Raw genomic sequence first — 26,730 nt, forward strand, 5'->3', positions numbered from 1 at the left:
TTTACAATTGATCACAGTGGGGCCAGAGTTAGGTCTATGCTGAGCGCTTTTGGAAATCCTCCCCTAGAAGATTTGTGGTTAGTATAACAGACTTCCATCCTTAATTACGTATGAGTCTGTGCAAATATCAGATGAAAGAGAAAAGACAAGGTAGAATAAGACTCAAAATCCTCAGCTACTGCAACCAAGACATATGTACTTCAGATTGTTAAACCTCAAAAAAATACAGAGGTTTAAGAAAATAGTTACATATTAAGGAGCTCCAAAGACAAGAAATTACTGCAAAATGATAATTGTGCAACTTCACAAATGTAGTTTCACAATTGTAAAATATCAGGGAATTATAGCCAATGACCCAGGTCCTCGACTATGGCTTAGGAGCATACAGTGCAAATCAGGACAGGTGGAACAAAAAAAAGTTGGCTTTGGGCTCCCCAAACCCTGGACAATCTGTGTGCCAGTATAGTCCCCAGTTGACTAGCAATGATTGACTCATAATAGGTCTGACCATAAGTCCACTGAAGTCAATGGGAGTCTCTCCATTCACTTCAGAGGGGCTTTGGATCATACCCAAGATGAGGAAACTGGATCTCAGCTACTGAATAGTCTTCCTGTGGTTTGCTTGAGACTAAAGTGTAAGTGCATGAAATCTATGTTCTTTTGGTATTTGCCTGTATTTAACATCTTAAATAATGCATCTGGTACATATGAATTATTTAATAGGTCATAGAAGGAAATGTTAGATAACAAATGTGGACAATATTGCTCCATTATATAGCTTTGGATTTAATGGCTCCCAGCACCTCAAAGAAAACCACAGGATAAATATAATTATTCCAGGAACATGTCATAAGACAGCTGTCTTCTGTTTCAAACATGAGTCTGTTTCTTTTTCCTTCTGCATCACTGAAACATACATTAGTTGCCAAATTTACCCACGTTTATTAACTATTTATTTCAATGGAGAGTGAGTAGTGCTTTCAGAAGTGACTAGGTGGCCCATCTCTGCTCAAGAGACCCTTTCAGGGACCTTTCTGCTGGTCCCTGCTGATCTTAGCCTCTTGCAATTTAGCAACAGTCTAAAGACTTTGCCTATCTCCCTCAGCAGAGTCATTGCTCGCTTGTAATTTCCAGAGCACAGAGGATCTTTCCTTTGGTCTGTGGTACCTATGAGAAGAATAGCTGATAGCAATTGTTCAGGTTATGGCCAAACAATATTGGGCATTTCTTGATACTTCAGTTATAGGTATGGTCATTATGTCAGACCATCTGAGACAAGTCATGTAAATAAAAGTGCAGGATCGCTACCTGCAGAAACATTTACAGATTTATAAAAGAAATGGTGCAGATATAGCTGAAAAAATCGGAAGGCAAATGTTATGTTTGCAGAACGCAGCCACCTGCTTCTCAGATATTCTGGACTGCCCATCTAATATAAATCATATTGAAAAGAGTAAACTTATAGTGGGGAGGTTCACTTTGTTTGTTTGTTGCACGTAATAACCATGAAGTCTCAAATAGAGACAGAACAGAATTGCATAGTTCAAAACTGGCTCTGAACTTTCCCAACATATAGAATTTTTTAAAATCTGATGTTTAGCAAAGTGTAGATCCATTACATTTCCGTAGTTTTGTTGCACCAAAATATTTCACTGTGTTTGACTTTATTAAAAAAGTCAATTGCACCAAACATTACCGTAGTATTATTGTAAGATATAGGGTTTGGGAACATTATTAGTGTAAGGGAAAATTGAGTAGGCACAAACTTTGACCAAGATAACTTTGATTAAAATAACTGTGTACAAGGGGCAGGAGAGAGAGAATGAAAAATGCCAGTCTTGCGAAACGTAACTGTAATCGCTAGAAGCCTTGACCGCAAAAGTACAACCTGATAATAAACAGGAAAGCTTGTTGCTTTTGTATTCCTAATAAGGAGCTGTTTTTCTGTTTAAAAGGATATTATGACTGAAAAGTGTGTTTGACTAAATATGGTTTTAAGCTATATAAGCTTCTGTGTTCCTTTGTTAAACAGACCAGCTAGGCTGGCTGTGTCTCCCTGCATGCTTGTAATAAAAGAGCCTCAGGCTGTTCTGATCCAAACACAATGTGTGGTAATTTTTCCACATCATTAGACAATGCCATAGTAGAGTCAGTTTTTGCTGGTGGTGGTGGCTGTTTTATTAAGGGTGAACTGACAGAGGCAGTCTTGAATAATGTTATGGCCAGATTGCCCTGGTACTAGGGCTCGTAGATAGGGAAGGCCTTGGAAATCCCATCCAAAGGTATGGACAATTGCAGTTCCTCCCACTCCACCCAGAAAAGGCTGGGGAAGTATGTGCACTCCCACTGCAGGCACTATAGAAAGGGATTATGCCCCTAAAAGCACAATGGGCCTGCTTCACTATTGCCCTGCATCTTGTGTATACATTTACACCAGTTCCAAGTGAATGAAAAGTGCATGTAAAAGGCTATCACCCTGCTCTGGCTGAGTTTTACACCCACACTGCACTGGTGTAAATGCCTACACACAGTGCAGTGAATTAGGCCCAGTGTCTGTGAGATCCCCCTGCAGCCACGCAGCTCTACTCAGTCTGTGGCTGTACTATCTAGCCCCTAGCAATTTAGCATTCCCTAATGAAGATTTAAAAAGATCAGATGCATTATACGGTTTCATACATGAAATTCAGATACTTAGGTGCACAATAGTAACTTCTTGATTTCAATCATTGTGTTATGGATGCCATGCCCTCAGCTTGGTTTGATTCAAAGCTTTTTCTTCTTTGGGATAATTCAGCACATACATGTTTCCAGTCTTCACAGGTTCCCTCTCAGACCTCATGAAGATTAATGGTTTCATTGTCAATTATGTCTAACGTGCTCGGGGGGAGAAGAAGTAGCAACCGTGAGGCTTGATTCGTTTATTGAAGTATCTGATGCTGTATTATCAATGTTCTTAGATGGTCACAATGATCCCCTCTGCCAAATATGAAGCAAAATGGTAGCATTCCTTCTTCATAGCTTTAAATCTCTCTGTAGTCATAGCATGAAATTCTTTATCCATTGACGATTGTCAGTAAAAAGCTTAAAACCACACATGCTGATTTATCAACTGCCCTCAAGGTTATTGAAAACATAAAGCCTTTCTTATCACATTGGCTTGGTTGGGAGGAACTGGATACCAAATCAATCTTTCTGTCTGTTACAGCTCTTCAGCCACACAAAAGAAAATAGTAGTCCATGGATGAAGCTAAGGATAAAACTGGTGCACAGCTCACTTCAGGGTTGAATTCTTTAACTGTGTTTCTTTAATCAGTGAAAGAAAGATTTCAGCTAGTACAAGCACAGTGTAGTCATTTTAATTCCTGTATGACATCAAGTAGATGAATGATGTGCACACATCTGCTATTATGAAACAGAGGTTTGAACTTCAAATTGATTTGACAGATGGCAGCTCCTCAGACCCAGATGCTATGCAAATGTGAGATGAGCTGTAGGCCCTGCCTATGTTACCCAGCCAAAGCTCCACCTCCAATGGCATTAGAACAAATTGCTGAAATTAATATAGTAGGCGTGTTTCCAAGCATGTCTGTTTGCTTGACGCACTCTACTGTACTCACAGCTAGAGCTACTGGGCAGCACACAGCTTAGAGGCCCGGTCCCTACTCAAGCAAAACTCTGCCTGCAATCAGTGGCGGTTTAACCTGCAGGTTCAGGCCTTTGTTATGGCTTGGTTTACCGTGAGAGGAGTCTGTGTGCTTGAATGCATGGTGTGTCTTTAACGAGGCTGACTGGGGGACCTCTTTGGAAGCTCTTCCAATCAGGTGCATTCCAGATGTGGGACTGAGTGTCAGCCAGCTGGTAGATCAGGGGACATCTCCTGTTTGTTTTAGGTTTCAAGGTTACTTACCCACATTTGTTTCTTTTAATTCCAAATTTTATTTTAGTTATTTATTTCAATGGATAAATCAGCAAAAAAGCTATTCAAATGCACCATATCACAACATCCACTGTGATAAAAATCATGTCACAGAACAGACTGCCTCCATCCCTCAGTTGTGTAACACCATCAGCCATATTCTCCTGCTCACCCGAAGTCACTCCCCACACATGCTCAAAACAAGATCATAATCTTGCTCCCCGGCCTGGGCATCTGGGAAAAATAATCATCATTGTGTCTATTAACTGGAACTGCCTTTTCTTCAAATGTGTCATGTCCATTTCTTGTCCTATTGATAAAGATTCACCGGCCAATGAACATCATAACAGGACATACTCAATGGTACATTTCACCCTTAAATGTGAAGTTACTTTCTGTCATGGCTTGTATTTCTGTTTTATTGGCCTTTTAATTTAGTTTTGATAGTGCAGTTTTTCTTCTCAAACAATCCACAGTGATCACATGTGGTTTATATGTAATGCAATAAGTGTGGCCACTACCCCAGCCTCATTCCATCATAAAACCATAACCGCAACTAACTAATATTTCTAATTTATATGCTGTCATTTGTAGTAGTTAGAATGAAAACCAGATCTCTCCCTATTACTGGAACTCTGACTCAAGTTAGATTAAAAAATAAGGACTGCAGATATTATGCCAAATCCAAGCCTGCTGTAGCTCTACTGAAGGTAATTGACTTACACTGAGGATGGATTTGGTCCACTCTACATATACAGATGATTTTACAAAATGATCATCTTGTCTATCAGAGACATTTATGGTATATTAAGTGGGCCAGTTATGGGGCTTGCTTACTAGAGCACCCAGTCCTGCAAGGTTCTGAGTGCTTTCAATGTCTCTTGAAATCAAGGGGAACTGAAGGAGCTCAGTACCTTATCGAGGGTGCTCAGCACCTTTACAATTGGCCCTTACCGGGGCAAAAAAAACCTGTGGTCCTGACCCAACGTACACTGATGTCAATGTAAGCACTTCAGTTGCGTGGACTTTGCATCATGCCATGTAGGACTGAAATCAGTGCTTCAAAGAAAGTGAAACAACCCTAAGGACCAAAGCTAAATTCATTGAGAGTATCTTACTCCCAAAGCATAAATTTGGTCCATAGCTTACTCCTGTGACTGGGAACAAGAAGCACACTTCATTATCATCACTGACAGTAACAAAATATGCAATTAAACAGAATTCTGCAACTCTCATCTTCCTGTGGCCTTTCCTTTGCTAATATATTCACAGTGGAGACTTTCCAGTACCTCTGGACAGATACCTTGGCCTGATCTTCTGCTTGCTGGCAATTTTCTCCTCAGCTCAATATTTATATCATATCGTTTTTAAACTGATAAATGCTACAGCATTAGTTTTCCCTATGATGATTTGCCAAATCTTTTGCTTATGGTATGAATTGATCAGTGCAGTTGCTGTGCAAAAGAACCAGTGTTCGTAGTCTATGCACGTTTTACATTAGTTTCTATCCTGATGAGATTAATTTATGACAGCTGTTGTCTGCGTTGTTCTATGCTGCCAGTTTATATAAAGAGACACTGTATGTTCCTGAGTGCTTTACTCCAAGGGGTAGGGAGCAAGGATTTCTATGTAAACAAAATCTTTGGTGCCAAATCCCATCTAGTAATTTAAAATAGCATCTTGTTAAGCATTTAAAAGTAAATGCCAAATTTGATGTCAACATGGCTTAAGATCCTAATCAGAAGCCTGATCCAAAGCCCATTGAAGTCAATAGGCATTTTTCTACTGGCTGCATTGTGTGCTAGATTAGGCCCTAGATGCCTAACACTTTGCATCTAATTTTCATGCAGGCTGGGGAATGTACTGTACAGAAGAAATGTTTAAATCAATCAGTAGAGAATGTTACAATATGCTAAACACAAGGAATTTATTTTAAAGAAGGGAACTAAGACACAAACCTGGAACTCAATAACGGAAGAAATGAAAAAGAAGAAGAACCCAACCAAAACCTTCCTGATTATAATGGAGGAAAGGGGAGACAAAACCAACAATTTCCAAATCTGAAAGAAGGAGCAAAACAAAAGGTAGAAGGTCTGTAAAAACAAAAGTAATGCCGCTGCACTTGGTGGTATGGAAGATCACAGGGGCAGCTCCTAGATTGATGGATCTAAGGTTCAGGTGAGGGCTTCAGGTTTGTTCAGTCTTGAGTTGCTGGTGCTGGCCTCTGGATTGATGATTCCTGGATTACAGATGAGGATCCTTTGGTTTCTGAGTCACTAGTTGGGGGTTCTGGCCTGTGGATGTCTGGTTCCTTGACTGGGGTTGCTGATCCCCAAATTGTTTGGTCCTGGCAGAAGGGTGCTGGTTCTTGATTTGCTGCCCCTGGGGCTGGTGGATCCTGGGTTGTGGGTGCTGACTTCTGAGTGGTTGTTTATTTGTTTGTAGGTGCTGACCCTTTCGTTGCTGAGTTCTGGGATGCCGGGCCCTAGTGTGTGGGTGCTGATGTCTGTGTTGGTGTTTGTAGCGGTACAGGGTCCTGCTATGTGGATGCTGGCTTCTGGATTGCAGGGTCCTGGGATAAATGATCCTTAAGTGAGGGGTCCTCATTTGCTGCCTCTTGTAGTTTTGTGTCTTAGGTTGCTGCCTATGATGATTAAGGTGATGCACAGGTGAAATGGAAGTGTGGTATGGAAGAGAACGTGATGATCTGGGGACCTGAGTTGACTGCCACCTTACATGTGTTGAGATTTGTATGAGAAAAGGAAGCAGGTTATGACCAGAATGCACGTTGAATAATCACATGATGCTAGATACCCAACATGTTTGTGGCTAGATCAGTACATGTGAATCCGCAAGGAGTTGAAGACAAACATAAAGGTCAGAGCAATCCTATTTGTGGCCCTATAGTGCCTGAATGTGCAAGACCTCCTCTCAGTCCTCCTAAGATGTCAGTACTATGGGTATGCTATTTCTGATGGCTGCACACTACTTTATTTGCACTGCAGTGAGTACATTATGAACATAATAGTACTCACAATACTATTAGCACACACATACAGTTTTGACTAGGAAAAATGCTAATATTTGGATTCAGATTCTATTCATTCTCAGTGACTGTGTTTGCATTAGAGTCAATCTCTCCAGGCATGAATACCATTTGAAAATGAAGCCCTGTCATCAAACCCTGCCCATCTCCTGCTGCCACTGCTGCTTCTATTCTTCTTTCTGCTGATTCCTCGGGGTGTCAAGGAAGCCAAGCACAGAGATCTCAATCCCTTCCTCCATCATCCAGGGATGGAGAGACAAGTACTTGGGTCTTCACTTTCCATTCTCTTTCCTTCAATGAGGGGGAGCAAGTGTGTTCATTTCCTCTTCATTCTCCTCCAGGGAGGAAGAGCTGGAAGCTAGGTTCTTCACTCCCCTCACCTATCCTCCATGGAAGGATTGCCGAAAGCCCAGATGTTTACTCATCCTTCCTTATCATCCAGGGACTGTGAGCCGGGTGCTGGGGTCTTCACTCCCATATCCTCCTGGAATGTGGGAATAATTCTTCACATAATTCCTCTCCCTCCCCTTTTTTCATTTCTATTAAAATACCCAGAAGAGCGATAGGGTAAGGAAGAAGAAGAGCCACCGGTAGTGTCTGCTGAACCTGGACAGAGAGAGACAAGCAAGAACCATAGATGCCTGTGCCAGGGATTGCAGTGGCAGGAGTGTAGAGGGCTACTGAACATGCTTTTTGTTTGACCAGTAATCACCAACCAAGAACAAATGCAGTTATATGTCTGGCCATCTGATTTTTTTCCTGGTTGACAAGACATTTAATATCTTGAATGAGCAGCCCAGTGTTTAACATGTGTGACATATTGGTACCTGCAGTAATTGATCAGTCGGTGTTCAAATGTGGCCAATCTTTTGGCAGGAAGCCTTGTTTCTGAATCTGTAAGGGAAGTCTATAAGAAAGCAGTTTTTGGGGGGAATCTTTCACCATGTTTGAGAATAACATCATAGATTGAGTCCACAAATTGCAAAACCACCATCTCTTCTGGAAAGGCTTCCTCATAGAATATTAGAACTATTGTAATCAACCACGTGTAAGTTAGACATGCAGAGGTATACTGAGAAGCCAAAGGGCTAACAGGGAAATCTGTTGTGTTCAGATTGGGAATCTAGCCATGGCCACCGGGCTCAGAAGAGACAGTGGAAAGTGGAATTTCTGGAGTTTGTAAAGATACACAAAGTGTCCTGTTGGGAAACTTATACATCATGTGAAACCATATTCTACTGTGGAGGACCAAGACATTGGTTAGATTGCTAAACATTCTCTCGCCATATTGTAAAATACCATTACAAAAAGTTTTCACCCTCAGAGTAATTCTTGACCTCTGTAAAAGAACGTGCCTGCAGTTACTGATGTAGATGTAAACCACCTTAATTTTGCCCTGTCTTCCTCTCTGATGTGAGAAATCAGAGATAGACAACACAGCCCTTCCATGGTCTGCCAGCACACTGGACTGACAGCTAGTTTAAGAGAAATGCTTCATCTTTATATTGCGAGACCATCCAGGGTTCCAAAAATTCCAAAGCTTATCAGACAATGGTGAGAAAATGGGAGATAATGAAAGACAGCTGTCAAACTGTTCATGATAATGTTGCAACAATTAAAAGAGCTAGTGATGATTTTGATGTTGCATCTTCAATTGCTTTGAACATATCTCACACCTTTGCATTAGTGATATTTTTGTTAGCTAGCAGTCCATCTGAAATAGAATGGCTACCCAGAAAGATTTTTGATTATTTTAAGTAGTTATCCTGAGAAGTTTCTAAATTGCATAATATAGAGAAAGATATAGGCTCACTCTTCAGTGAATTAATACAAGATATCATCAGAAGATAGTTCTCAGCTTTCTATATGTTGAAACATCTCATTCAAAATAAACAAGATTTCAGTGTGTTGTATAAACTCATAAATGTTCATAGAATATTAGGGTTGGAAGGGACCTCAGGAGGTCATCTAGTCCAATCCCCTGCTCAAAAAAGGACCAATCTCCAGACAGATTTTTGCCCCGATCCCTAAATGGATCCCTCAAGGAGTGAGCTCACAGCCCTGTGTTAAGCAGGCCAATGTGCAAACCACTGAGCTATTCCTCCCCCCAAAGCATTGTTCTCACAGCAGGAATTGAACCTGGGTGAAAACCAGGAATCCTGACCACTAAACCATATGGGACTGGTACAGAGACTGGTACATGTTCCAGTCCACAGAAATCTTTAGTAAAGATGAAAGATTTTTACAATCTGAAGAGAAACCAGAGTATATAGGAACTGAATGCCACATCACTGACTCGTTCCTGAGAGAATATTGATGAGATGTTAGTTGGCATACTAAAGCTCTTTTACAAATTTACAGGATAAATTAATGTGGAGCAGACCAGCATTTCCTGAGTGTGTTACCAGCTGTTAGAGCTTGAAGCTACGCTTAAGCGAGGAGGTAGTAGAGAAGGGAACAAACAAGAGAATAAATACTGAACTCTGCTTCTTCATGCGTCAGCCATATTGAATGGGCACAAGGTTCTACATTCACTTGTGTGGCACATACATGCTTTAAGTTGTATCTTTCATTTTAGATGCCAAACATTGTGAGTCAAAGGACTTGTAAAATTCGTGAGAATGTTAGTATCTGTAATGGTGACATGAAATCTGAAAATAAAGAAAATGTTCTCAGGTGGCCCAGCAAAAAATCATGCAGGGAAAATGCAAATCTGTGTTGTTACTGTGATTATGAAGGAGTCACAATCCCCAGCTTCCACTACTACAATGCATAGAGAATTGTTTCATCTTAGGTTATGTCAACACAGCAACAAACAGAGCCGCAACTGTGAGTCTCAGCGCCCAGGTCAAGTGTCTTGGTCTCATGGGGCTCACGCTCTGGGACTAAAAGTGGCAGTGTAGATGCTCAGGCTGGAGCACAGGCTCTGAAAACTGTTGTGGGGGGGTGGGTCTCAGAGCCCAGGTTCCAGCCTGAGTCCAAAGGTCTACACTACTATTTTTTAGCCTCATCGCACATGCCCTGCGAGCCTGAGTCAGATGACCTGGGCTCTGAGACTCGCTATCACAGGTCTTTTTTTGCAGTGTTGACACATCCTCAGACAACCAGCCCCTTGGCCCTTTAAGAATGGTGGAAGCAAAACACTATGAGGCCTCCACGTTTGATGGTATTGCAAGGCTTAGAGCTGTAACTAGTAATGCCCCTTCTCAAACAGTTCAGTACTGCTTAGATATTTATGCTGATTATCAACATAGTCTTCCTGAGAAAGCCCAGAGGTTTTGTTTTTTTAATGTGTGAGCCTGGGCAGGTGGGGCTCAGCAATCCAGCTAGGAGAAGGAAAATTCTGATTTCAACCAAGAACATCAGGCCTGGCTAGCTGGCTTATAAAAGCTGTGCAAATCACACATGCTCTATATATCTGCACCACCGATCCCAATTTACAGTACAAGGCAAAGGCCAAGCAAGCAATGTGTGAGTCGGTATCTGCTGCAAATGGAATAGCTTCAATTAATACAAAAGTGGGAGAGTTTAAATAATAGACTAGCTAGCTGTACTGAAAGCTAATTTTTCTTAAACAAGTTTTATTTGAAAATGAGTATTGTACTACAACTATTCATTCAACTTCAATTAAAAGTAACAGTAAATAATAATCCGCATGAATCTACATGGAAACCATTATTTGGTCGTATTTCATTTCAGTTGTTTTGTAACACCACAGAAAAAACACTTGCATATGTGCAGCATTTTAGAGCATGTGCAGTGGAACCAGTATCAGGTAACCATACAAGATAGCAAAGGAAGTGATGCTGTGTGTGTCTAAAGTCACAATCTCACCCTTAGACTGTAGTCAGCAATGCAAGGCCTCACCTCATTCTGAGCATGTAACATCATTTGTGCCTATTTTAAATACATATTAGGCACCTAGTACTGGGCACTTAAACACGTAAATACACCTATTCTTCTCATTGTGCAGAGCTTCATGCAATAACAAAATGTCCTAAAATAGTCCACAAAGAACTCACAGTGTAATGGCCTATCCTTGTGAGCAGGTATGTGCTCCTATGTACTGGTGTACTTGTAACTTCTAGCAGCAACAGTAGTTTCAGATGCCAAATCAGACAAACCTGAAAATCTAGAATAGCAAAGGGCTGACAAAATGGACAAAACTCCCTTTCACTTCAGTAGGGCCAGGATTTCACCCTTGGAGAGGAGGAAGATGCAGGCATAAAAGCTCTTTTCTGAGTTATTTTAGAAAAATAAATACATAAACCAGAAAGATTTTGTTGTATGGCTAAGTACTTACTAAATCCTGCAATATCAATATTCCAAAGTGAACAAGGAAACGCTAGGGACATTTGTGAAATTATCGAGTTAGCACTCTGACAAGAACACTACATCGTGAGTTTCGCAGACCAGCTTGCTAGGATCTGTCTACAAAAGAACTTTAGATGGAGCAGGGTGGTTGGTCAAGTAGTCAAAGCCTTCTCAGGAGAGAGTAACACAAGAGAGGCCGGGGAGACACCTGTGTATAGAAGTTAGCTTTTTAAGTCCCTATAGTGGTCAAGGGACTGCAGTTTGCCAAACTGCTACTTTGTGATAACCTATATCTTTATTCTGTACTATACAGGGGAGATCATTATGGAATTGAGCTACACCATTCTTCATGTCACTTTGTTGTTCCTACATTCACCTGAGTCTGTCACTCAGTGTCATCCTGGTGCTTTCTTGTAACAGCTATTGTTCTCAGCTCCAAATCAAATAGACCAAGAGACTTATATGCTGAGAAGAACAAAAATCATAGAGGAAATGAACTTCCATATTATCCTGATCATGAATTACTGAGGGCAGAGAAGCCAGCTCAGCTAAATGTGTGAGAAGATAGTCTTGTGAATGATACACTACCATCTTTTATGCCACAGAGTATGCTCACATTTCTTTTCTAACCAATGGCACTTTGATAATGGTCCATCCCCTTCTCCCTACTTCCACTGAAATTAAACAGGAAAGTTTCCTGAGAGAAGTTCCGGTAAAATAGCCATCGCATTAAAGCATGTTCCAAGGGCATGCCCCGCAGTGTACTTTATATCACCATGTCATCTCAAAACATTTTACGAAGTATGGGCCTGATCCAAACGCTGCTGAAATGAATGGAAACTCACCCAATGAGTTCAGGGTGGTTTGGATCAGGCCCTATGTACATACAGTGCTACTGAATTGCAGCATCTTATGAGCTGGAGGACACTAGCCAACTATTGCACACAAAAGTAGGGAAATGTTGCACTTTGAAAGCAGGGCAAAAAACTCCATAATCTAATGGGACTGGGTGGTTGGGACTAGAAAAGAGCATATGATAAGGAGCCTCGATCTTGCGTAGTTATATCTCAGGCTGATAAGAAGGTATAACGTCATTGTAATAAAAAACAAAAATCTTTTTAACCAAATTTTAGATTTTTAATTTTAGATGCAAATCTAAGAAACTAGCATGAGCATCCAGTGTATGTCCTGAAAAGCAGGCGCTTCATAGAAGCTAAAAGGAATAATGTTGAAGGCCAGAATAGAGCCCTACTTGGCTTTTAAATTTCAGAGTCCTGTAGAAATCCATGATCTAAATATAGCACATATTGGCTATATGAAAATGTTACGATCTCAGTGGGTTATTTGCCAATTACCTCTGATGCGGAACTGACTTCTAAATCTTCTTCTGGGCGATGAAAGTTGGAAGCCACTGGGGGAAGAGGGGCGATTCCTGTAACAGAAGAATATGTAAGATCATTGTTATTCACTGTCCAACATGGCATGAACCATAAATCATTCTGGTATAAAAATCAAATATGATTTGTTACTGTGGTGTTTTGCAGAATTACTTCTGCCTAATGAATTTTCAAGGGCACTCATCTAGGACAGTGGTTCTCAAAGCCAGTCCGCTGCTTGTCCAGGGAAAGCCCCTGGCGGGCCGGGCCGGTTTGATCTAGGAGACTGTTGAATCTTCTTGCTGACGTTTATCTAAGCTTGTCTAAGTATCTTCTTTATGAAATAGCAAAATATTGCGTCTGTGTACCCTGCAATCTTCGTAGTAGATGCACTTCTTTATATTTAATTGTTTTTTAGGAAAAAGTATGCATAGTTGGATTTGCTGTGTGCAATCATTTTACATCCTTTAATTTGATACAGAAAAATAATCTGATTATAAATACAAGCGGCAAGCAAGGATTTGAGGATTTGGTTGAGATTTACATTTACTATTTGTTTATATATGTTCAAGAACAGACCTCCTGTCTGGGAGCTGGAATTTGCATTACATTAGTCATTTATTGCTAAAATCTTAACTCTCTAGTACATTTTCATACATATATTCAGCAACATGGAGAAAAGGATTGCAAAGGACAATTGTTTTTCCTTGTATTTCTGTGGGGAAACATAAGCTGTACAAAGAATTGGACTCTTTCCAATTTTTGTACCTCCACCTATATCTTCCAGGAGTGGTACAGCAGTCAATGGTCTACCAAATCCCTAGCCACAACTATGTGGTCACCATTGGTGAATGCAAACATTACAAAAAACATCACTTTAAAATGTAGTTGTTGGGTTTTTTAACTTCCCCCACCCCCAGGATTATGTAGTCTATACAGTTAAGACTAGAGCTGAGTGAATAATTAGTTTTTTTGGTTCGGAGGCCAAACTGAAAATGCAGGAGGAAAAGTCAGTTATTTTAGAACTGAAATTGCATTTTGATATTTCTCACTGAAAAAAAATGATTTGGGTTGAACTAAACAGTTCAAATGTCAGTTTGAAATGGCATTTTTTCAAGAAAATGTGTCTTTGGAACCAAATGTCAAAACAGTTCATTTTGAAAATGTCAAAACTAAATATTTCAACATTTCAAAAAAATCAGCCTTTTTTGGCTGAACTAATCACAAAATTTGTCCTGAATTCTTGAATATTTTTAGTGTTCCCAAAAATGTATTTGTGGGGTAATTTACTATTCCCTCTCCCCCCACCCAAAAAACCCAATTGCCCAGCTCTAATTAAGAGTTCTACTACATGGTAACACACTGTACTGTGGTGGGAAGCTGACCATGTCAGTGGGGTTCACCATTCCATAAGTATATCATCCAAAAATATATCATCCTCTAAGAATATCTCTGTGCTATTGTATAAGATAATAAACCAAAGAAATACCTACCCATGCCTGAAAAACTATGAGAATATTGAACTGTTACCCAGAGATATCATTCCTAGAGTAGTACTTTTGTGGGTCACCCTGCATGAATGAACAATACAACATTTATTGCTTGAATTAACTAAAAACAGATGGTAGTACCAACTGCAATTATTATTAAGTAACATGGGTAGCAAAATAATAGTGATGGACGAGCCTTAAAACAATCACAGATGCGGTTGTATTCAGAAAAGCATCCAACGTTCCAAGAGTTAGCTAAACTATTGGAATTTCTGCAAAACTGGATTGGAAATCTCATGCCCACAGGCTTTGTTGTGATGTTTCTTGCATTTTCTGCTTTCAGTCAAACTGTAAATCACTGCAAGAACAGTCTTTCTTGTGGGATCCTGGTACCTCCATCTTTGGCCCTCGCAGGAATTTGGAAATGAAAAGGCATATGGAAGATTTTTTTTTAATAACCAAAGTTTTTACAACTTCACAAATGCTCAGTTCACACATTCACTTAGATTTTTGGGCAAAGGTCCACCCCTACAACTACAACTGTGTTTGGAAGCCTCCAAACACCCTAGCATTCTGAGAGATCTGAACTTTCCTGAATAAGGTCAGGCACACATTGTGTTTTCTATAATTTATTGTGTATGCTAAGACTTCATTTAAGTAGCACAGAGTAAAAAATGCATATTTCTTGGAAATCGGTGAGCCAACTCTATTACGCTTGCTTCATTATCACTGACATGTTTGACTCACTTGGCATTTGTTTTGTGTGCACTGGGTCCTCTGGACTGTATCCAGAATTTTCATTACCACTGCTTCTCCTGGTCTTCACACTACCATCATTGGTTTTCTTAGTTGAAACTTTTCTGGAAATAAAAATTCCAATCATTAAAACCTACATTCTATAAGCATTCTTAGGCAGTATCCAACAGAGAGAGAGGCACAAATTCTCAAAGGTATTTCAGGACCTAACACTCATTGATTTTCATGGAAGTTAGATACCTAAATACCTTTGAAGATCTGGGTCAAAGGACTTGCAGGTGAATCCAACTTCCAAAAAAGTAAAGAAAAATAATGTATAATCCTTGAAAGAATTTACCTACTGCATGCACGGTCTTGTATAAATCCTAACTAGGATTTGCTTAAAAAGTTCTGATCAGCTGCTTAATAACATTTGGGAAATTAAGATGATTAACATCTTAAGACTTCAAGTCTGTGACCCATTTCAAAGTTTCTGTAAAAACTAAAGCCCAACCCCATATTCTGACCTCGATTGTGTGATTTAACCACAGCCCTGCATTGGGAGCAATAGGGAGAGTACCCCTGTGTGCAGGGGGACTATGCAGTCTGCTCCCTCTGCCTTCCCACACCATAGAGGAGGGTGCAAGCGGCTTCCTGTGGTTCAGTGGACCAGTTTGGTGGGGAGGCCAGGCTATGGCTCTGCCTCTACCTCCCCTCCTCCAAGCTCCCCTGTGGGATGTGATGCACACCTGGAGTTAAATGGAGGGGGTCTTTTTGCAAGCTGTGCAAGGCAACATGTGCACCCTCCGAAACACACCATGTAAGGTTCTGTCACAATCTGACCTATGGCCCTGATCCTGCAAACATTTACACACATGCTTAACCTCAAGCAGGTGTGTCATCCCACTGAAGTCAATAGGGCTACTCCTCCGTCAAGCACATATGTAAACATTGGCAGAGTGGACGCCTACATTTGTAGCCAGTGGTATGCAAATAATACATCTCTATTTATCACTCTGTTGCGCTACAAGGGATTTTACTCGTCATTTATTCCAAACAGCCCCAAGTCTGGGGTCCTCCAGGGCACGCTGCAAGGCCCATCTCTTTACCCAGGCTTCTGGGGAGAGACAAGCCAGTTAAGGGCAGGGGTATGCAGAAGAAGGGCTGGGAATTGTAGCTGGAGTGGGATTTTTTATTTTGTTCCCATTATGTGGGGAAATTGCTGCATTTATTTCTATACTTTTAACATAATGTACAAGGTGCCTAGACTGTCAGACAGGGGCATTGTCAATGCTTCTATAGATCTAAATAAATAGATGTTAGGATCAGATGAGTAGACTGCAATGAGTTTTTTAAAACCCTATATGAAACCAGAGTTGTTCCAATGCAGTATTTGAGGATAGAGAGCACTCATTTATAGATATAACTAGAAAACAAACACACCAATGCTGCAAACACTTACGCTCGTGTGTAATTTTAAACACATGAGTAGCCCCTTTGTCTTCATTGGGACCATTCACATGAGTAAAGTTGCACATGTACTTAAAGTCTTTGCTTTGCTGAGTTCCGAAATTCAATCTAAACCCTAAGGCCCTGAGCCAGCAAAGTACTTAAGCATGTGATTAACTTTAATCATATGAGTAGTCCCACTGAAATCAACAGGACTTCTTGTGTTAGACTAGGGACTAAAAAGCATGTAGCATTTCATGAAGCTCCAACTTAATTTACCATGGGCCCAATTCAAGCTCCTTTTTATTTTAATAATATGTGTACACAGGAAAGAGGCAACCAGACATAACTGTTATGCCCTGCCTTGCACTCCTTCAAAACCTGTGGAAAAAACACTGTGTGGGTCCTCCGTGAATAGAGACAAGTGGGCGTGGGCAACCTGGATGAGGGCAAGAGATTCGAACATTGTGTTTTAGCATCTACACTCCCTGAACTACTGACTTCATCTGTTGTGTAGATTCCCTCAGAGAATCATATGGTATGTCTACACTGCAATTAAAAATCCATGGCTGGTGTCTTGGGCTCGTAGGGCTCAGGCTAAGGGGCTTTGAATTGCAGGGTAGACATTCAAGATCAGGTTGGTGCCTGGGCTCTAAGACCCTGAAGTGTGGGAGGATCCCAGAGTTCAAGCTGCAGCCTGAGCCCAAATATCTACCCAATGATTAAACAGCCCCGTCTACCAAACCCTGTGTGCCCGTGTAAGCTGGCACGGGCCAGTGTCAAACTGCAGTGTAGACATACCAATAGGTTCAGGCCTAGCAGGATTAATCTATATAGTGAATCTGGTCAGGACTCAGAACAGGAGCCATAATGACAGATACTTTTGCAGTAGTTTTATTTGAATCAAAAATACAAATTGACTTGGACCTGCATTTGGCCTCAGATGCTTTGTTGATTTAGTCCAACCAGTGTATACATCTGTACCTGATAAATTGGTTGAAACAATAATTACAAACAGAATAACAAAACACCTGGAAGATCATGATATGATAGGGACTACTCAGCATGGTTTCTTCACAGGAAAACATTGTTTCATTAATCTCTCAGAATTCTTTTAATGGGTCAATAAAATAGTGGATAAAGGAGAACCAAATGACAAAATGTATTTATGTAGTGTTGCTGTAGCTGTGTTGACAGATTTTCAAGCGGCTGTTGACCAGGTTTCACACAAGATGTTACCAAAGAAGTTAAGTATCATGGAGTGAGAGGCAAAGTATTGTCATTAATCAAAAATAGCTAGGAGACAGAAAACAAAGTAGGATTAACTATCCCAGAAGCATATAATAACTATAGTTGGATTCACACTGGTCACCTAAACAATTAAAAAGAATAACACAAAGTAGCCCCACTGAAAAAGTTTTTCTGTTCACATTAGTTCTGACAAATAGGATCTTAATATTGATTAACAGGATCCTACATTTTAAGGTGTTTCAACCTAATGCAGTAATGCAAAAACCATTGGTTTGCTTTGTATTCAGATGTGTCTGATACTAAGTAGGAAGTGTTGACAGGTTTCACTGGCAGCTTTTTATATAGTATAACTAATGATCCTTAAAAAAGCAGGGGACATCATCTAATTTGTCTGCCAATCTGTCTCATTTAATTTGCATCAATCTGTCTCAGTTTCAACCTTTCTTCAGTACCACAGAAATTCTAGTCAGATTATGCTCTGTGCAAGTTGTAAATCTACAGTAATCTTGACTGAAACTTGGAAGAGAGAGCTATTTTGGTGCACAGTGACCTCCTGTGGAATTTGTTGCAAATGCTAAGTGTGAGGCTGGAGGAAATCTGGTGCAAAATAGGAATATCTAGAAGTATAGGATCAAATCTAAACCCATATTCAGTAAAGAACTTGAGCATATGCTTAATTTTTGGGTACCTGAGTATTCTCATTGGCTTTATTGGGACTGCTCACATGCTTATAAATTAAGCACATGCTTAGGTATATTGCTGAATCTGCAACTCAATAATTAAATCATTTTGATCATTTTCAAAAGAAGTTTTATGGGAACATCAGTTACAGTTTTCAGTAATATGGTGTTGCTAGTTCACTCCAATGAGTGTAATGGGCAATTTTCTGACGGGGGTGGTGGTATTTTTTTTAAAGATAGTGATTCACAGTATCTGTTATAACTTCCAATTATGTAGACTTGATTGTATAATCATTTTGGGAAGAAAACTAAAAGTGGAATGAGATTTTGGGCTGTACCTCTAAGGCTATGTCTGCCCTGCAAACAAGGGGTATAATTCCCATATAGCTCACACTAACTTGATGAGAACTGGCACGAGCATAAATAATAGCATAGCCACAGCAGCACCGAGGTATGGCTTAGCCGTGCCAAGTACATACCCACGAGGATTGGGCAGGTTTGTACTCAAGACAGCTAAGCGGCTGCTGCTGCCCATGCAACCCCGGTATGCTGCTATTTATACTCGCTAGAGCCAGTATGTGTCCACAAGCAGGGAATCACACCTGTAGCTTGCAGTGTAGCCTAAGAACTCACATCCCGGGGTAGGGGAGGGTGATGCTGGTGGCTTTGAGCCACTTTTGCTTCCTTAGGGTTCTGGGCTGCTGAGGGGAGCCAGTGAGGCCCCAGAATAATGTAGAAGGGCAGCCTGTGGGTGACAGCACTGCCCAGAATTCCCACAGTGCTACCAGCTGTGGCCCTCCCGCACCTCTCCTGGCACACCCCTCAGGCCTAAGCTTGCGATAGGGGCCTTATAGGGGGCAGTGTAAAGCTGCCTTGCACCGTTCTCTCCTGGACAGATCTGGGGCTCTAATGGCTCTTTTATGGTGCCGCAGAAACATCCAAGGGGCATAGCAGAGGGGGAAATCCAGGGTATTCAACTTACCTCAACTCCTTTTGATAGGTGGACTCTGAAAGACAGGAAGAAATGTTTTTAAAATACAGCAAAATAAAATAAGGCTTGCTGCTGAGGTTCTCCCACTTTCTCACAGTTCAGACTGTATTTTAATACAAAAATTATCTCATAGCCCCCCTCCCCTCCCATCTGCAGTCACAGAACAGCCTGGTGCACTTACTTACGTGGAAAATTAATGCTAGGAAAGAATTTACTGAATGCATTTGTAGCTGGTGTACACTGTATAGCTGTACAAAGCTAGGTGTAGATGTACACTGACTTTCAATGCGATTTGTATTCTATGTCATTTAGCCACTTTTGAAAATCTTACCCTTCCTTTTTACTACTGACGGAAATACTAACGAGCCACCAGTGCCACTGGAAACAAGTTCTATTGGAAGAAGTCAGCAGGCAACTATTTGTAGTATCTACAAGCCACTGGTTATCAGAATCACCTCTCTGCCCTGAACAATCCTTACCAAACTGTGCACTGTGCTTTAACTGAAACAGTAATAGATTAAATCTAATTTAAGGTTTAAAAAATGCAGAGCCAGTAGCAAAAATCCATTTACCTTTGTTTTTTAGGCAGCAGTATATTATTATAAAAATAATAATGATCAGAAGAAGAAAACCAACTGACAGTGTGACTGCAAGTATAATAGTCCGTGTCCGCGTGCTGTCTTCTTGGTTACCATTTTCTATTAAATGAAATGAAGAAGCATTATACTAGCAGAGCTGCGACCTTTCTTTTTCTGAAGCGCGTGACCAACTTTCTGGAAGCATTATTAAATTACTTGTTGATTATTTAAAACAAGAGATGGATTGTGTTTCTCATTTGTGTTCAAAATGACTTCACCCTATATTGATGATACCCAGTACCACAAAATACCTTGATCACAATAATTCTTTGTTACAATTATTCTATTTTATCTGCTAGTTATATTTCTGACAAATCTAGGCTGCTAATTTTCTTCATTCTTCCCATTTAAATGTATTTTGTAGACATTCTGAGCCCAATCTAAACCTCACTGAAAGCAAATGGGAGTCTTTCCATTGGCTTCAACAGGTATTAGATCACACTCATTGTGCATAATTCAAAAAACCCTCTGTTGTCCACTGCAAAGGACAAGCATGTTAACAACACATCTATTGAGTTTGAGATTGCTAACCTTAACACATTGCTGCATCCTAGATTATAACATATAATATTGCATAGTGATGTACAATATGCATTTATGGTGTTTTCACATAACTATGATTCAATTTTTTATTTTTTTTTTACCTATAATGCTAAATCGGGTGATTTCAAAATCATTCAATGTATCCCTGTTTCTGGTTGCCACAAACAAAAGGTGCTCACCATATATCCCTCAAAATAATCAACATTAAATTGAGAGCTTTTACCCTTTAACAAGTTGTCAACATACAATAGACCAGAGGTGGGCAAACTACGGCCCACGGGCCACATCCGGCCTGTGGGACCTTCCTGCCCAGCCTCTGAGCTCCTGCCCCAGGACGCTCGCCCCCAGCCCCTATCCCTGCTGTTCCCCCTCCCCTGCAGCCTCAGCTCAGTCCACCACTGGTGCAATGCTCTGGGCGGCGGGGCTGTGAGCTCCTGGGACAGCGCAGCTGCAGGGCCAGGGCCTGCCCCGGTGCTTTGTGGCTGGCTCCAGCCAGGCGGCACGGCTGTAACGCTGCCAGCCACTGGTGCTCCAGGCAGCGCGGTAAGGGGGCAGGGAGCAGTGGGGTTGGATAGAGGGCAGGGGAGTTCGGGGGGTGGTGGTCAGGGGCGGGGTGTGGATAGGGATGAGGGCACTCAGAGGGTGGGGAACAGGGGGGTTGGATGGGGCAGAGGTCCCGGGGGGGCAGTCAGGATTGAGCGGCGGGGTTGGATGGGGCAGCAGGGGGAAGTCAGGGGCAGGGGTTCCAGGGGCGGTCAGGGGACAGGGGAGCAGGGGGGAGGGATGGGGCAGGGGTCCTGGGGGGTTGCCAAGGAACAGGGGGGGTTGGATGGGGCAGGAGACCCCGGGGGGTGGATAGGGGGTGGGGGACGGGACACTATCCCCTCCCCTAACCAGCCCTCCATACAATTTCCGAAATCCGATGTGGCCTTCAGGCCAAAAAGTTTGCCCGCCCCTGCAATAGACACTTCTTCTGATGGTAATATGGCCCTGTCCATCAGGCTTATCCAATATCTGTGGTGCTCTTTACTAACTGGACCAATCTTTGATCTTCCTAACTGCAGTGAGCAGCCCCAGCCCAAAAGCTAAGGCTGGCTCCAAAAGCAGTCCAAAATATAGTCCTTGTAGCTATATTAAAAACAGACTTCAAATCCAACCCAAAAGCACAAGGTTTGTACAGACTTGACAATACTGCCTCGGTTGCACTGGATTTGTTTGTGTCATGTCCTTTTTAGTGTTCCTAATTGAAGATGGGCCTGAATGGCAAAATTTGGATACAGGTTTCAGACTCACCAAAGTTTGCAGATGTTCTTCTGGAGTTTTGGATTGGCCCATTACAGCATAATAGCCCAGCCCCAATATTTGGACTTGAATTTGAATTCTGAACACTCCAAAGATTGAATGGTTCACAAATTATTCAGTTTAGTCTCTTCTCTAATCCTTATGAACTATCAGCACATAAATTGATCATGCAAATTAACCAAATTAAGCATTGAGGGGCTGCTCCTGGATCTAATTATAAACTACTACCCAAAATGTTCCTGGATTCCAACTTTAATATCCTTATCCATCTAGAGCACTTCAAGAATGTATTGTCTCCATTTCAATGGTCATTATTAATTCTCTCTCCTAAGAGGATATTTTGCCCTTATGTGTGTGAACATTAATTCCATGAGAGTAATGGAAATCCTGTGTATGAATGCATCCATCCTCCTCCTCTGGCCACACACAACACATCTAATTCCCCCCCAATAGTTTCTGTTCACTTCATTCCTTACACACCTCAAACAGCAAATTTTTTTCCCCCTTCAGCCCAGTTTTTTTGAGCAACCAATCCTTCTCCCATTCTGTGCTCAACTTCTGGAACAGCTTCCTTCTCTGTGCATCTTTCTGAATCCTGTCCTCCTTCAAATCTCATCACAACAAGTTTCATCCTTCTTTCTGGTCTAGGGCTCTAAACGCACTCTCTGAGAAAACTAATCATCCAGATCCTGCTGCCATTTAGATAAGTGGCAAACTCCCATTTTACATTCAGGGAAGCAGAATCAAGCCCTTAATTTTCCATGTCTCTGTCTTCAATCATTCTTCCTAAGATTGTCCTTGTATAGCTTTTGTTCTGCCTTGCCATAACTTCTGAGGTTACCAGTATATTATAATCTGCAGCCTCATAATTAATATTTATAAATCAATTATGAAGTGTTTTGTGATTTTTTTTGCACGGAAGAAATAAATCTACAGCATAATTCTGCATTTTATTTTTTTATTTTATTTTATTTTATGCCATACAAAATGTTGTGGAGATTTTAAGGTAGTTAAAATATGAAATAAATGTTAATCTTGCCTGTATGTTTAATTATGTTTTTAGTAAGTTATTGCTACCAAATATCAGTTATTGTGAGTAGTCTTATTTTAAGATCTTGTTTTTATATTTAGCTTCTTGTAATACCTTTCTCAGTTAACTTTAATACAGATTTGTGATAAGGTACATGCAGAAAATAATGTGTTGTGCTAAGTCATATCAAGGTTAGATACAAGCAGCATACAGATAAATAGAGGTGTGTTAGTCAATATTTTTTAATGAGTCCTAGAAACAGATCTCAGCTGCAGCTCACGAAAGCTCATGCTAAAATAAATTTGTTAGTCTTTAAGGTGCCACAAGTACTACTGTTCTTTTTGCGGATACAGACTAACATGGCTGCTACTCTGAAACCTAAGATTTCTGTTTATTAGCTGCAATGTTATACTTTGGCAAACACTACACTCTCATTAGTTTCACATTTCTTGGTAAATACAGCAACTGGGATGCTAAGATTTGAGGAATAGTTCTTATATCAGCTTCATTTGTTCTTGTGATTTTCATTTAACCAGCCTTTGAGCCTTGATGGCCTATTCATTTGCCAAAGTCAGATGGCTGCTCAGGTCGAATTCAGGAATAGTCTGCTTTTCAGGCAGCACAGAGCAGAAAGAGGGAGCAAGGGAAGGTTTTCGTTCAGTGCCTGCCCTTGAGCGTTGACATACATGGATCACTAAGACTTGCCAGCATTGGAATGTAGAAGCAGGAAGGTGCCAATGGCACTGCTCCTGTGCTCTGTACCAGCTCTTTTCCAATGTACTTGTCACTCAAAATGATCACTCTGTTCAGGAGGAGTGTTTTTAACACTTGTGATTCCCAAGAACTATGTTGATTTAAAAGCAGAGGACTCTAATTATCATTAGAAATTCAATATTAATTGATAGGAAAAGCTAAGCACAAGAAACCTGCACTGCATAATAATCATATACTTGTAGTTCTAAAAGTGTCCTTAATTTTTTCCCTTACTTTATCCATACTCTGTAACCTCAGGTTAATATAAGTCTAATAAGTCTCCTGTCAGCATATTCTCTAATAGCATCTTTCACATAGTTCTAAGTTATTTCCATACTGTGGGAACTCCTTCAGCGTGCATACTTTAACCAGTCCCATGCACTGTCACTCTGTTGAGATCAAGGGCTACAAAAAGCCTGCACATTGATGTCAGGAAACTTTACATGCTTAAAACAAGTCTTGCAAGCAAAGTGCCCAGGATAATTTTCAGATATTTCAATAAACCTAAAAAAGTGCATTGCTTAAGGAATCATCTTCCTTCATTTTTTTTTATACACAAATCTTCTGTTTGAGATGAGATTTGTGTGGAATTTTCACTGCAGTGGAGCACAGCCATCTTTCAGGATTGAAAGGGAACTAGCAGGAAAGGTACTTCCTACTGTGTATCACTAGAATCCATTACAAGATCTAGCAGAGGGGGAAACGAGATTGTTGTGTGTAAGGGTACGTCTACACTATGGGACTATTCCGAATTTGCATAAACCGGTTTTGTAAAACAGATTGTATAAAATCGAGTGCGCGCGGCCACACTAAACACATTAAATCGGTGGTGTGCGTCCACGGTCCGAGGCTAGCATCGACTTCTGGAGCGTTGCACTGTGGGTAGCTATTCCGTAGCTATCCCATAGTTCCTGCAGCCTCCCCCGCCCCTTGGAATTTCCGGGTTGAGATCCCAGTGCCTGATGGGGCAAAAATCATTGTCGCGGGTGGTTCTGGGTAAATGTCGTCAGTCACTCCTTCCTCTGGGAAAGCAACGGCAGACAAGCATTTCGCGCCTTTTTTCCCTGGATTGCCCTGGCAGATGCCATAGCATGGCAATCATGGAGCCTGTTTTGCCTTTTGTGACTGTCACCGTATGTGTACTAGATGCCGCTGACAGAGGCGATTCAGCAGCGCTACACAGCAGCATGCTTTTGCTTTTGCATGACAGCAGAGATGGTTATCAGCCATATTGTACCATCTACCAATCCATAAATTGGTAAAAAGATGAGCATGGCTACCAGTCGTTTTACACCATTTGCTGCTCTTAAGTGCCAGGCAGCTCTTAGCCAGGGCGCAAAAATTGGGAATGACTCCCAGAGTCAATCCCTCCTTTTTGGTATCTAAAAATAGAATCAGTCCTGGCTAGAATATGGGCAAGTGTACTAGAGAACCACTGTATCAGAGAGCGCAGCTGCTCTGTGTCAGATCCTGCAGAAATTATGAGCTGTATGCTATTCACAGGGGGTGCGCCTGCAACAACCCCACCTGTTGATTCCGTTCTTCCCCCAGCCTTTCTGGGCTACTGTAGCATTGTCCCCCCACTTGTGTGATGAAGTAATAAAGAATGCAGGAATAAGACACACTGACTTGTTAGTGAGAAATGAGTGGAAGGCAGCCTCCAGCTGCTATGATAGTCCAGACAGGACAGTAAGGAGTGTGGAGCAGAGGAGCCCAGCATCCCTCTGCTAGTCCAGGGGCAATTGAATCTTTTTTTTACACATGAAGGGTGGGGGCTGACAGAGCTCAGCCCCCTGTTGCTATGATGACGATGGTTATCAGCCATACTGCACCATCTACCAGGAAAAATTAGGGCCAGGCACCCTTGATTGACCTAACTGATGCTAGTCAGCATGGTTACCAGTCCTTTTGCACTGCCCCATATGCCAATAGGCTGATGACGAGAACAGATACCAGTCATTTTGTACCATCAGCCACCCATGGCGGGGGGGAGCAAGGATATTGGTGTTGAGTGCTGCAGCATCGGGTCTATCTGCAGCATTCAGTAAAGATAGGGTGACATGCTAAAGAGTCAAGAGAGGATTGTTTTCCCTTTCACTTCTGGGGGTGCGTGGGGGGGTGCGTAAATTGCCGAGCTATGCCCTGACCCACCGCGGACACTGTGTTTGACCCTAGAAGCATTTGGAGCTCAGCCAAGAATGCAAATACTTTTCGGAGACTGCAGGAACTGTGGGATAGCTTGAGTCCTCCAGTCCATGAGCGACCATTTGATTCTTTGGCCTTCCATTACGTTTGTCACGCAGCAGTGCGCTGAGCCCCTGCTATGGCGTCTGTCTGGAGATTTTTTAAAAATGATTTTGAATTTCATCTTCTGTAACGGAGCGCTGATAGAACAGATTTGCCTGCCCTTACAGCGATCACATCCGCATGGTCCATGCGGGAGCTCTTTCTTTATTTTGATTTTTAACTGCATTGCCACACATGCTGATCTGAGCTCCACGCTAGGCAAACAGGAAATATTCAAAAGTTCGTGGGGCTTTTCCTGTCTACCTGGCCACTGCATCCGAGTTCAGATTGCTGTCCAGAGCGGTCAGTGGTGCACTGTGGGATACCGCCCGGAGGCCAATACCGTCGATCTGCGGCCACACTAACCCTAATCCGATATGGTAATTCCAATACTAGCGATACTCCTCTCGTTAGGGAGGAGTACAGAAACCGGTTTAAAGAGCCCTTTATACCGATATAAAGGGCCTCTCAGTGTGGACGGGTGTGGCGTTAAATCGGTTTTACGCTCCTAAAACCGGTTTAAACGCCTAGTGTAGACCAGGCTTAAAACACAGCAGATTTTCTTTTTATAACATGGATGAGAACAGACTGACTGTAGTATTCTTGAAGAAGCAGGGAGTCTTAGGTTTCAGTAAAAAGCTGTTACGTCAACAATGTAATGGATGAGACTGCATCCAGTGTCTGGCTCAGAGAACTCTATGGGTATGTCTACCCAGCAGCGGGTAAATCCCAGTGGGGGTAGATGTACATGCACTAGCTCTACTCATGCTAGTACACTAAAATTAGCAGTGTGGCCACAGTGGCACACGCAGCTGCTTGGGCTAGCCACCCGAGTACAGTCCCGCCTGATCCCTTGGATATGTACTCAAGCGGCTAGGGCCACATTGCTATTTTTAGGTGTTTGTCTACCCGTGCTGCAAATTAGACCTC

General features: G+C 41.6%; 1 protein-coding gene and 1 long non-coding RNA gene across 14 annotated transcripts in view; one reads left to right on the forward strand and one right to left on the reverse strand.

The window, feature by feature from the left end:
* LOC120395828 overlaps positions 1-26,730 on the forward strand; it is a 52,500-nt gene that overhangs the window by 17,735 nt on the left and 8,035 nt on the right. The window contains exons 4-6 of one of the 7 annotated variants that reach the window (XR_005592829.1): positions 3,206-3,281; positions 5,858-6,000; positions 7,518-7,532. The exons of 2 other annotated variants lie outside the window; for them this stretch is intronic. This is a non-coding gene — a long non-coding RNA (uncharacterized LOC120395828). Of the gene's footprint in view, positions 1-3,205; positions 3,282-5,857; positions 6,001-7,517; positions 7,533-9,323; positions 9,343-14,485; positions 14,505-19,833; positions 19,965-26,730 lie in introns of those variants that run through there. 4 more of the 7 variants (XR_005592830.1, XR_005592831.1, XR_005592828.1 and 1 more) reach the window with 4 other exon arrangements.
* Positions 1-26,730, reverse strand: part of IGSF5 (immunoglobulin superfamily member 5) — a 47,042-nt gene that overhangs the window by 595 nt on the left and 19,717 nt on the right. For 3 of the 7 annotated variants that reach the window (XM_039520569.1, XM_039520570.1, XM_039520571.1), the window contains 5 exons: positions 19,821-19,946; positions 19,240-19,264; positions 14,890-15,002; positions 12,632-12,708; positions 5,901-6,664 (listed from right to left, as the gene is read on the reverse strand). In XM_039520569.1, coding sequence (XP_039376503.1) covers positions 6,161-6,664; positions 12,632-12,708; positions 14,890-15,002; positions 19,240-19,264; positions 19,821-19,946 — 845 coding nt within the window. In that variant the 3' untranslated portion in view covers positions 5,901-6,160. Of the gene's footprint in view, positions 1-5,900; positions 6,665-12,631; positions 12,709-14,889; positions 15,003-19,239; positions 19,265-19,820; positions 19,947-26,730 lie in introns of those variants that run through there. The other 4 variants (XM_039520574.1, XM_039520572.1, XM_039520568.1 and 1 more) reach the window with 3 other exon arrangements.

This window comes from Mauremys reevesii, linkage group 1, assembly GCF_016161935.1.
Source record: "Mauremys reevesii isolate NIE-2019 linkage group 1, ASM1616193v1, whole genome shotgun sequence".
In the NCBI taxonomy this organism is placed as follows: domain Eukaryota; kingdom Metazoa; phylum Chordata; order Testudines; family Geoemydidae; genus Mauremys; species Mauremys reevesii.